The 9,315-nt window shown below is 44.5% G+C and overlaps 1 protein-coding gene across 1 annotated transcript; it reads left to right on the forward strand.

The window, feature by feature from the left end:
* Positions 1-507: 507 nt before the first annotated feature.
* LOC117644062 lies at positions 508-9,044 on the forward strand. The gene is made up of 5 exons (XM_034383247.1): positions 508-600; positions 4,339-4,433; positions 4,859-5,035; positions 8,559-8,726; positions 8,865-9,044. The coding sequence occupies exons 2-5, from the start codon at positions 4,368-4,370 to the stop codon at positions 9,042-9,044; spliced, it is 591 nt and encodes a 196-aa protein (XP_034239138.1). The 5' UTR covers positions 508-600; positions 4,339-4,367.
* Positions 9,045-9,315: the final 271 nt, after the last annotated feature.

The raw sequence follows: 9,315 nt of genomic DNA on the forward strand, positions 1-9,315 counted from the left end.
GGTGTACACTTTCTTCATAATGCAATGGAAATTAGACTCGGAGATTTGGTACCGTAACAGGTGTACATCGTCGGCCACGCCGTGACGTGACCGGCCGTGACGTCGCCGATGGCGTCCTTCCGGGGCCACCACGATGACCCGCATGTGGCAGCGTTGAGACCTCCGGGTTTTACGAGGAAATCAAGTTTCTAGAGTTGCAGAGAGCCCAAAATATTCTGCATGTTGTCAATTGCAGGATTTTTCCTCGGATTTTTCACATTCTTTCGAGTGCATGTCGTGTTCACGCCGTGTGGCGGTCAGCCCGACGTTATGACACGATTCCGATTCACGTTCAAACGAATGAACAGGGATCAACAAAACCGACCTGGTGTGAGTTTTCTATCGCGCTAAAAATAATGGCGTGTGAATTTTTTCATCCTGCACGCCAACGGCTTGATATCACGCCATTGAATTGAGACTGAGTGCAGGGAGGGCCGTGCAGCCGCGCAGTGCTCAGGTAGGCCGAGCGTGACTTTGTTGAGTGCAATCCGGCGTGAGCCGGAGCAAACTTCCGACACAAAGCGACCAGTAACTTAATGGCAATTCAGCACACACTAAAATGTTTTTTCCAAGTTTTGTACGAGACATCGCAGTTTTTAGTGGACACGAACTTTTAGTACAAATTCGTACGATATTTTGCACAAAATGAAGAATTTTGTACAGTTTTTCGAACAAAAATTGCACGAAAAGTGCGTGTGCTCAAAAAATGTGATTTCTTGTTTAAAATTGTACATAATATTAAGGTTGCAGAGGTTGATGTGACACAGATAGTGTCGCATAGGCATTCGGCCATTTCCACTTAACGCCGATGACGTCACTTGCAAAGCCAGTGGTAAGTTTGCCTACCACAAGATTGGCAAGCCGTTTAAATGTCAAAAATTGGCAAGCTTGGCCCGGCAAAACTCCCCAGCTCGCGCCAAAATTTGGCAAGCTTATGAAGATTTCCGACCAAAACATGCGAGATTTTGGCATTCAAAATGGCTTGCCAAATATGTGCCAACTCTACAAATCAAAGAGTGTACATGGTACGCTCTAACTGGAGCATGCCTGCAAGCACGCTCTAGCTAGCGCATGCCTGCCAAGCATGCACTAACTAGTGCATACATGCCATGTACACGCTTCCTGATGCAGAAAACTCCCTATCCCTTATGCAGTAAATGTATGCTTCAGTGAGCGTGTACATGGCATGTATGCACTAGTTAGTGCATGCTTGGCAGGCATGCGCCAGCTAGAGCATACTATGTACACTCTTTGATTTGTAGAGTGCCAAGCTAACTTACCACTGTCTTTGCAGTGGTTACCTTCATTCGAGCGATTGTTTGTTTTTGGCTGCCCAAAATTGAGTCACCGTTGGCTCGCCGCCCCAAGCGACGATGCGTGCGTTACCCAAGGGCGATGGTGGTGACTCTCATACTCAGAGAGGACAAAATCGCGAGCGTAATATTTGGTTTACTCTTACCGTAATACTTACGTGATAGCCGTCAATGAAGGTTAAGACAAAAAAGTTATCGTCAGTAAGTTCATCGTTTTCGTTCCAAAGGGCCTTCCAGGGATCCTAAACTTACCTCATAAGCGCATCATAACGTTATCATAAGAGTTGAAGTTATTACCCTTAACTTCTAACATCTTTTCAAAAGGGCATAGGTTATTTTTTTATGTCTCGACTTTGTGTGGATATACTTTTGCAAGTACACTCTGTCTTACGAAGGAATTTCCCATAATACGAAGGAAATGGCGCAAGCATAATACGAAGGCGGTTTTTGGCCCGTCCCGTTTATTTTTTGTAAAAAAAATGACGGAGGGACGGGCATATAGTATGATGCATGCTGTGCGTCCGTTCGTCCGTTCGTTCGTTCGTTCGTTCGTCCGAGGACTTCCCGTGGTCCGATCTTGACCAAATTTGGTATGCAGCCTCCTTGGGTGACCCTAAGAACCGCCCGGTGGCAGCAAATCCGATCCGAGCCCCGGGGGCGCTGCTGCAGGTGCATCATGGTCTACATGGGGTCGAGGAGGATCTCGGCAACGAATGCAGCTAGGAGGGCATGTAGGGGTATTTTCGGAATCGGGGCGACGAGAGAAAACCAATGGTGCCAGTTTCGAGCAAATCGGAGAAGTTCGGACCCGGGTTCAAATCCCAGCGGGGTATTTTTGGAACATTCTTTTTTTCGAGTTTTTGCATTGTTTCTGATGTTTTTGAGGGTGCTGATGACGAAAACGACATTTTTTTTAACCCCAGACTCAGATTTAATTCCCGTCAGGGTCAAACATAGGAGAAATTCGTACGTTTCTTAATGTACGGGACGGGCCAAAGTTGCCGATGTAAATCGCTACTTTTCCTGTTATTCTTCGTAGGGTAACGTGCCCAGTGATGGCCACTTTTAGCGCACTGATGCGCCTTTAACCCCTTTACTAAGCGTCCCGCACGTCGTACCGGTATGAAAATTTCCAGAACCATAATAGAAGGATAGAGTAAAGGTTCCCAAGGGTAGAAACCAGCAAAATAAAATTTATTCTTTGAGAAAAAATTAACCAAACTATCAGTACAGTTTGCCCAGTAATGGCCACCTTTTGCCCAGTGATAGCCAGGGTCCCGGCCCAGTGATGGCCACACTAGGGTTTGAGCGCTTTGTTTTCGTTTTTGACAGTTATTGAACCCAATTTCAGCTGGTTTGCACCTTGTTCGAAGCTACAGGGGTCACTGTGTCTTAGGAAACGGAAATCAGTGTAACCCTGGGAACCTACCCTGGGAATCTACTTGTGTTTATACCATAAATATAGAATTAAAGTTAAAATTTCAAGTTTGCGATAGAAAAGATTTGGTTTCCGAAATGATTTGATCTCGAGAAGGTGAACATGTAATGTTAAGCATGTTATAGGTACAGACTTCAAATTCAAAGGTTTATCGGTGTCAAAAGTGGAAAAAGGTACAAAATGCATCTTTTTTCCTGTTTCAAGGCCGATAACTTCTGAAAATCAAGCCTGAACCTAAAACATGCTTAACATTTTTTGTTCATCTTGTTGAGGTGAACGCGTTTCTGAAATCGAATTGTTTCTATCGCATATTTAAAATTTTGACTTAAAAACAAAACTTACTGTACGTACGGAGTCTAAACAGTTTCCATGGTACCGTGAATTCAGGTCCCCATGAGGCAGGCGGAGTGAGATGCCAGGTCAAAACCAAGATATTTCAGGCAACAAACTAGACGGACATGCACGGCGTCGCATCGCTCGTTGCAAAGTCTGCCTCAAAACACTAGTGTGGCCATCACTGGCTGTGCACTGTTTTGCCTGCCCAGTACTGGCCACCACCCCTTTTCCCTCAAATGTAACGAAATTTCAAAAAAACTTGCATGTTATGGTTAACTTGCCCTCTTTCGATTCTTCTGACGTGATGTTTCTCTTGCACGGACCTCGTATTCACAAATGACAAGCGACGCCGTTAAAGCCTGCGCTAATCTGGGCCGGTAAGGAAAGCAACGTTCGACCGGCCGAGAACGCAGTGTTCAGCGCGCTGCGCCCGTGCGGCCGTCCCTAACACTAAAAAGCTGAAATTTTTTCGGCGTTGTGTTGTCAATATGTGACAGTACAAAACCTCAAAAGCTCAATTCTTTAACTAATCTCGCCTGGTGGGAAAGTCAGCGCAAAGTGTGAAGTGGCCATCACTGGTACCCTGGCCATCACTGGGCACGTTACCCTATTACGAAGGTTTTTCTTTGTATCTTACAATGAAAAAGCTAAAAAGATTCGTATTTCGAAGGAATATTGCTTCGTATTATGCTTGCGCCGATTTTACTGTAACATACGAATAACATAGGTGAAATTTCATTGTAAGACATTTAGAGTGTACTTTCATACGTCCGTACCCCTTAACCCTTAGGGAACATAAGTTAAGGATCTCTGGGGCCTTCTCAGTGGGGTCAAGGTAGATGCCATTTTCGTTATCAGCGTCCCTAATTACGTACGAAACAGGGTGAAGCTCCAATGAAAATATCGGTTGTATTCTACCCTGCCGCGAAGCGAGCCTAGGTTTGAGGTTTTAATGTATGTCATTTTCGTTTTCATCAGCCTCGGAAACGTACGTCACAGCGTCAACGTCAAACTTCAGTAAAAAAAATTTGGTATTCCCTTGACATCTTGTAACTGGTCCAATGTTTGAGCCCCCTGCCTGAGTACTCTTCGGATGCCAGCATGAGGCACCTAGACTTCCACAATTAACGTTTATTCTGATGAACTACCGTTAACGATATTCAGAAATAACGTTTATTTCAAAAGACTAATGTTTGCCCACCCTGCCTTCAGGTGACATCTACCGTTGAAAGAGAGCTACGATGACTCCGGTTATTGTTATGCTGCTTGTCTGTGCAATGTTGGTGTCCTGCTCCAACAATGTCGCGGTACTGCTGAAATTCTTACACAATCACTGTGGCAAAAAGGTACGGAAAATTCTGTTAATTTTTTTGCCAGGATTCTCCGTAGCCCTCTTATCAATATTCTCCGTAGGCTCTTACAGAATTCTCCGTAGGGCCGTACAGTATTCTCTGTAAGTCCGCACAGTCTTCTCCCCCCAGGGCCGTAGGACCTGGAAGACTGTATAGTCCTACGGAGATCACTGTAAGGTCCTACGGAGAATACTGTGCGGTCCTACGGAAAATACTGTAAGAGCCTACGGAGAATATTGATAAGGGGGCTACGGAGAATTCCCACAAGCTGCTTACAGAATTTTCCGTAGGTTTTTGCCACAGTGATCGATGGAAGTGAATCCGAAGGAAGAGGCTACGTTGCGCTGAGGGTTTACGAGTGATCTATTTACTTTTGGCAGGGGCCCTATTATATGGACATTCTTCAGTTCGGAAACTGTTTATCAGAAGAGGTCGGAGACGTTGGTGACGACATCGTGGTCAACGGGTCCGCACGTCACTATCGTGGCTTCAAGCACTTCCTGTTTTCAGGAGACATAACGGTTAAGAATGGGCTTGGAACGCAAGGCGCCAGTGCAGTAAGTTTCGTTTTACTCCGGTTTCCGGGTGAATTACTTGACGCATCAAAACGCAATCTGAGTTAAGGGAGGGTGGGGTACAAAGGGACACGGGGCACAATGGGACACTGTCAAATTAGCCACCTTGCGGTGTTCGTAGGATGTGCGGGTTACGCTCGATTATAGGCCATCAGTTGACATGTTACCGTCGAGTCCCCTAAAGTGGGACGATTTTTACGGAAAATCGTCTGTTATTCACAGAATAACGATGACACCGAAAATCGCCGGGGATTTAAGAATCTTCATGTCAAAACACGTCTTTTACCGAAAACAAAATTTTTTTCAGCCCATGGGGCTCCAGTAGGAGCAGCAAGAACCGTGTCCCAATTTAGGAGCCAAAGTCTCCTAAAGTGGGACAAAGTCCCCTAAAGTGGGACACGTTCATTCGTTTTCGCCCAAAAACTGCAGTAGCAAAAAATTTCTTAAAATGTATTATGTCCTAAATTAAATTTGAAGCAAGATTGGTTCTGAAGTCTTTTTCGATATCTCGACTGGTTAAGCTGATATGAGCCTCTTCAATCAATTAGATTTCCTTAGATATATTTAAATTAGAAACAGCCGTAGCGCCTAAACCAATTGAAATACGGCGAAAACCAATAAAACAAAATGGTCTTAAAATTTAATTTCTGACCAAAACCATTTTATAAATTTTTTTGCTCAGGTCATATTTTATAAGTTTCGAAATGCACGGCAAGAAATACATGTTGAAATTTTGAAAATTAAAAACCGTTCACCCGGCAACTTTTTTTCTAAGAAAAATTTTGTTCAAAATATGATTTTACGCAAGATTTGTCTTATGGTCGATAACGATATCTTTGTAGGTTAAGCCAAGAGGAAGCATTTGCTTTCAAACATTGATTAAATTTTGTGCTGACTTAAAGCGTACCGAATAACCGTACTTGCCCGACTGCCTGGGCCTCCAAACCGACGACCTGGCAACCTAATATATACAAGGCAGCGTTTGTAGGACGCTGGAGGTGAATGTAACGCCTCTGAATCGGTCAAAACCTAAAAGAAACGAAGGAAATGCATGTGTCCCACTTTACAGCCCCTCAGAAGATTGCTTCCCACCGTAAAACGAAGCGTCGGAAACAAATTTTCTAAAGTGCATCTTGTAGACAAAAGAACGCGCTACAACATGTCTGAAGTCTAGAATGGTCCGAGCATCAACGGCTCGAAGCCCCGAATCCGCGCTAGACGTCTGAAAAAACTTCTCTTTTTTTCTGCATCAAATTCCAATTTTCAAGATTTTTTGGGGGAGGGGGTATGAGCGGGAACAAGACACTCTGTGCGGATATGGTCTTGGAGGGGTCCTACCGTCTCAAAAACATTTTTTACCTCGCAAAATATCCACGCGTTGGCCGTTTACGGCCTAAAATAGGGAAAATAGTCAAAATGTCCCACTTTAGGGTTCGTGTTCACATTTAGGGGACTTGACGGTACTCTCTACAAAAAATGTCCTGTCAACGCCGTTAATTTATTACCAATGTTTGCTGTTATGCAATTCACGGCGTTTGCTGTGAACTAGTTCACGGCGTTTACTGTGATCTCGGTTACAGTGTTCACTGTGATCTGGCCACAGTAAACGCCGTGAATTGGAGCCTGATTTGCAGTACTTCGGTGCTCAGCGACGTCAAACTCACAGTGTTTGCTGGGGACCAGATCACAGTGAACACTGTAACCGAGATCACAGTGAACGCCGTGAACTAGTTCACAGCAAACGCTGTGAATTGACCTACAGTGAAAACTGGTAATAAATTAACGGCATTTACAGGACATTTTTGGTAGAGTGTAGTTTCACAAAGCGGGAACTCTATTCGACTGAGCGTTCTCTCGGCAGGTCGACGCAAAGTGCGAATGTAAGAAAAACTGGGCAAAACTAGCAAGACCGGAGAATTTTGTTTTTCCTCTAGCATTATAAGTATTTGTCGCACGTTCGTGGCGAGTTCACCAGTGCGTTCGTTGGTCTTTAGAGGTTCAGCGAGACTTGTCTGGGCGCTCTGGCGTTTGGGGTCTAAGAGCTAGAGCGTGTCCAGTCCAGCGTGTCGTTCGGGGCACAATGGGATGTGTTACTCAAAGGGCTTTCAAGTTTTGGTTGTAGTTTATGTATAAATGAAGCCAAACCGTACGTTAATTATGTTATTCACAAGAATTTTGGCATCACACATTTCTTTTGTGCTTTGTATTGTATTTAACACTGTATATTCTTTATTTGTTACACATCTTACTCCGGTATTTTTTGAAAGGCAACCAGTAACGAAAGTTCTATTTTAAAATAGTTCGTGACGAAAATAGATCAAAACCTATTGCTCACAATTTTTTTAATGCTCCTTCGCTTTATTTTTAGCTCATAAAAGGGTGTGTCCCAATGTGCCCCGGGGCTGTCCCATTGTGCCCCAGCCCGGGGCACAATGGGACAGGTGCCACTTTTTGGCAAAATGTCTCCACAGACCAACAATGCCGTATAATCAATTTTTCGTTCAGATAAAAGTTATAGATAAATAAACAAAGAACATTTTGAGCTATCGGGAGACATTCTAGCTCCAACGGTCTCGGATCTAGGCCAAAAACAAAAAAAGCGTCCCATTGTACCCCACCCTCCCTTATCTCCTATCACTAGGTATGTTGAACGGAGTCATATTGACTTTGGTTTTCGCGAAATTGAGAGTGTAAAAGGGGTCAAGTTAAGTTACATCTTCTTTCGAAATGGTGTACGGGTGGCCTGGGGTGGGGACAGAGCGCGGTGGGCTGCCCACCTCACAGGCGCGCCGCACCTCTTCAGCGCATCTCCCTCTCGCAGGTTATGTCAGTTCCAGTGCTCGCAGGTTATGTCAGTTCCAGTGCTCGCAGGTAATGTCAGTCCCAGTGACCACGGGGTAGGTGAGAGTCCCCCCAACATACACACACAGAGAGAAATTCCTACAAAGAACTGCTCGTTGTAATACCTTCGCAGCCTACGAAGGAAATCTTTTGTAAAACGAAAGATTTTGTTGGTAATACAGAGGAAAAATCCTTCTCAGGCTGCGAAGAAGTTTAACGTAGGCCACATAGGATTTTTCCTTCGTATTGCAAATAAAATCGTTCGTATTACTAACGATTTCCTTCGTAGGCTGCGAAGCCTTCGTTTTCTTTATATTACAACGAGCAGTTATTGTAGGGTTGTAAGTGTGTTACTAAGGTTGGGTTCCACCCCTCATTTTAAACCATCAAATGTTTTATTCGAAAAATTTAAAAATGACCGCCTTAGAACCTATCGAAGGATTGGTAAGACCGACGTCACGTGGGGGGAAGGGGTCACTAAATGGCCGCCCTCACGGGGGCGTCTTTACCACTTACCTTGTGGTAGTTCAGTTATTTTTTTAACGAGGCAATGAATGTGTTTTGGCCCCAGTAAACCATGGTAACTAATGAACAATGCTGACGGGACCACTGTAATGTCTCACTACATAAATTCATGAACAAGCTTCCCCAATCTTCGTTACAGCTGACGAGCTACATAGCTAAATGGGATCCTGTCTCTGGCTGGAAAGAAAACTTCGTTGTGCTAAGGATTGGAGAGTCTTGTCGAGCAGTCGAAACATATGTTCCACCGTTTAAGGACTTAATATGGAAGTATTATCCGGGTGTACCGATAAGATGCCCCATATCGGATGTAAGTAGGATGCTTGTTCTCAGTGCCTAAATTCGATGAACATAGTACCCCAGGAAAAGCTCTCGTTGGAATCGCACGGAATCGCAGTGTATAAAAAAACCAACGTGTTCTCATTTTCTGTTTGCTGCTGCTGAACAGGGGACGTATTCAGTGTACAACATTTCTTCTCACTACGACACTTTCACCTTCTTCCCTGCCGCGTTCTATGGCCGGTTCCGCTGCAACACGCTATGGAGAAGTTTGAAGACGCACTCGAAGAAGCCAATCGCATGCGTTCGGTGGATAGTGGAAACTACCGAGAAGGTCGTCACTGGCTGATATAAATTCATTGAAAGCTAACAATGCTGAGCTTTAGTTGCTTAGTCCAAAAAGAAATAATGACGCTAACTGCCGACAGAACGCAGTGTGTCTGCTAGGCACCCTCACAGAGGATAATGCTGTCTGCCCTTTGTGAAACAAGACATCGAATATTGTCTATTTGCACTGGCCCCGGAGAAAGGGGGAGGGATTAGGCGGGGCGTTGAGGTTACGAACTGTAAACTTACTTACTTCCGTCAAAATATTTTTTCTTTGGGTGCACACTGAAAAT

Source organism: Thrips palmi, unplaced genomic scaffold (assembly GCF_012932325.1).
Source record: "Thrips palmi isolate BJ-2018 unplaced genomic scaffold, TpBJ-2018v1 HiC_scaffold_17, whole genome shotgun sequence".
Classification (NCBI taxonomy): domain Eukaryota; kingdom Metazoa; phylum Arthropoda; class Insecta; order Thysanoptera; family Thripidae; genus Thrips; species Thrips palmi.

What these genes read in the sequence shown, in the direction of transcription:
- LOC117644062 (XM_034383247.1), top strand. Translation starts at nt 4,368, where the DNA reads ATGACTCCGGTTATTGTTATGCTGCTTGTCTGTGCAATGTTGGTGTCC. An exon ending in CCTGCTCCAACAATGTCGCG is followed by an intron (nt 4,434 to 4,858) that starts GTACTGCTGAAA and finishes TACTTTTGGCAG; the next exon opens with GGGCCCTATTATATGGACAT. An exon ending in GAACGCAAGGCGCCAGTGCA is followed by an intron (nt 5,036 to 8,558) that starts GTAAGTTTCGTT and finishes TCTTCGTTACAG; the next exon opens with CTGACGAGCTACATAGCTAA.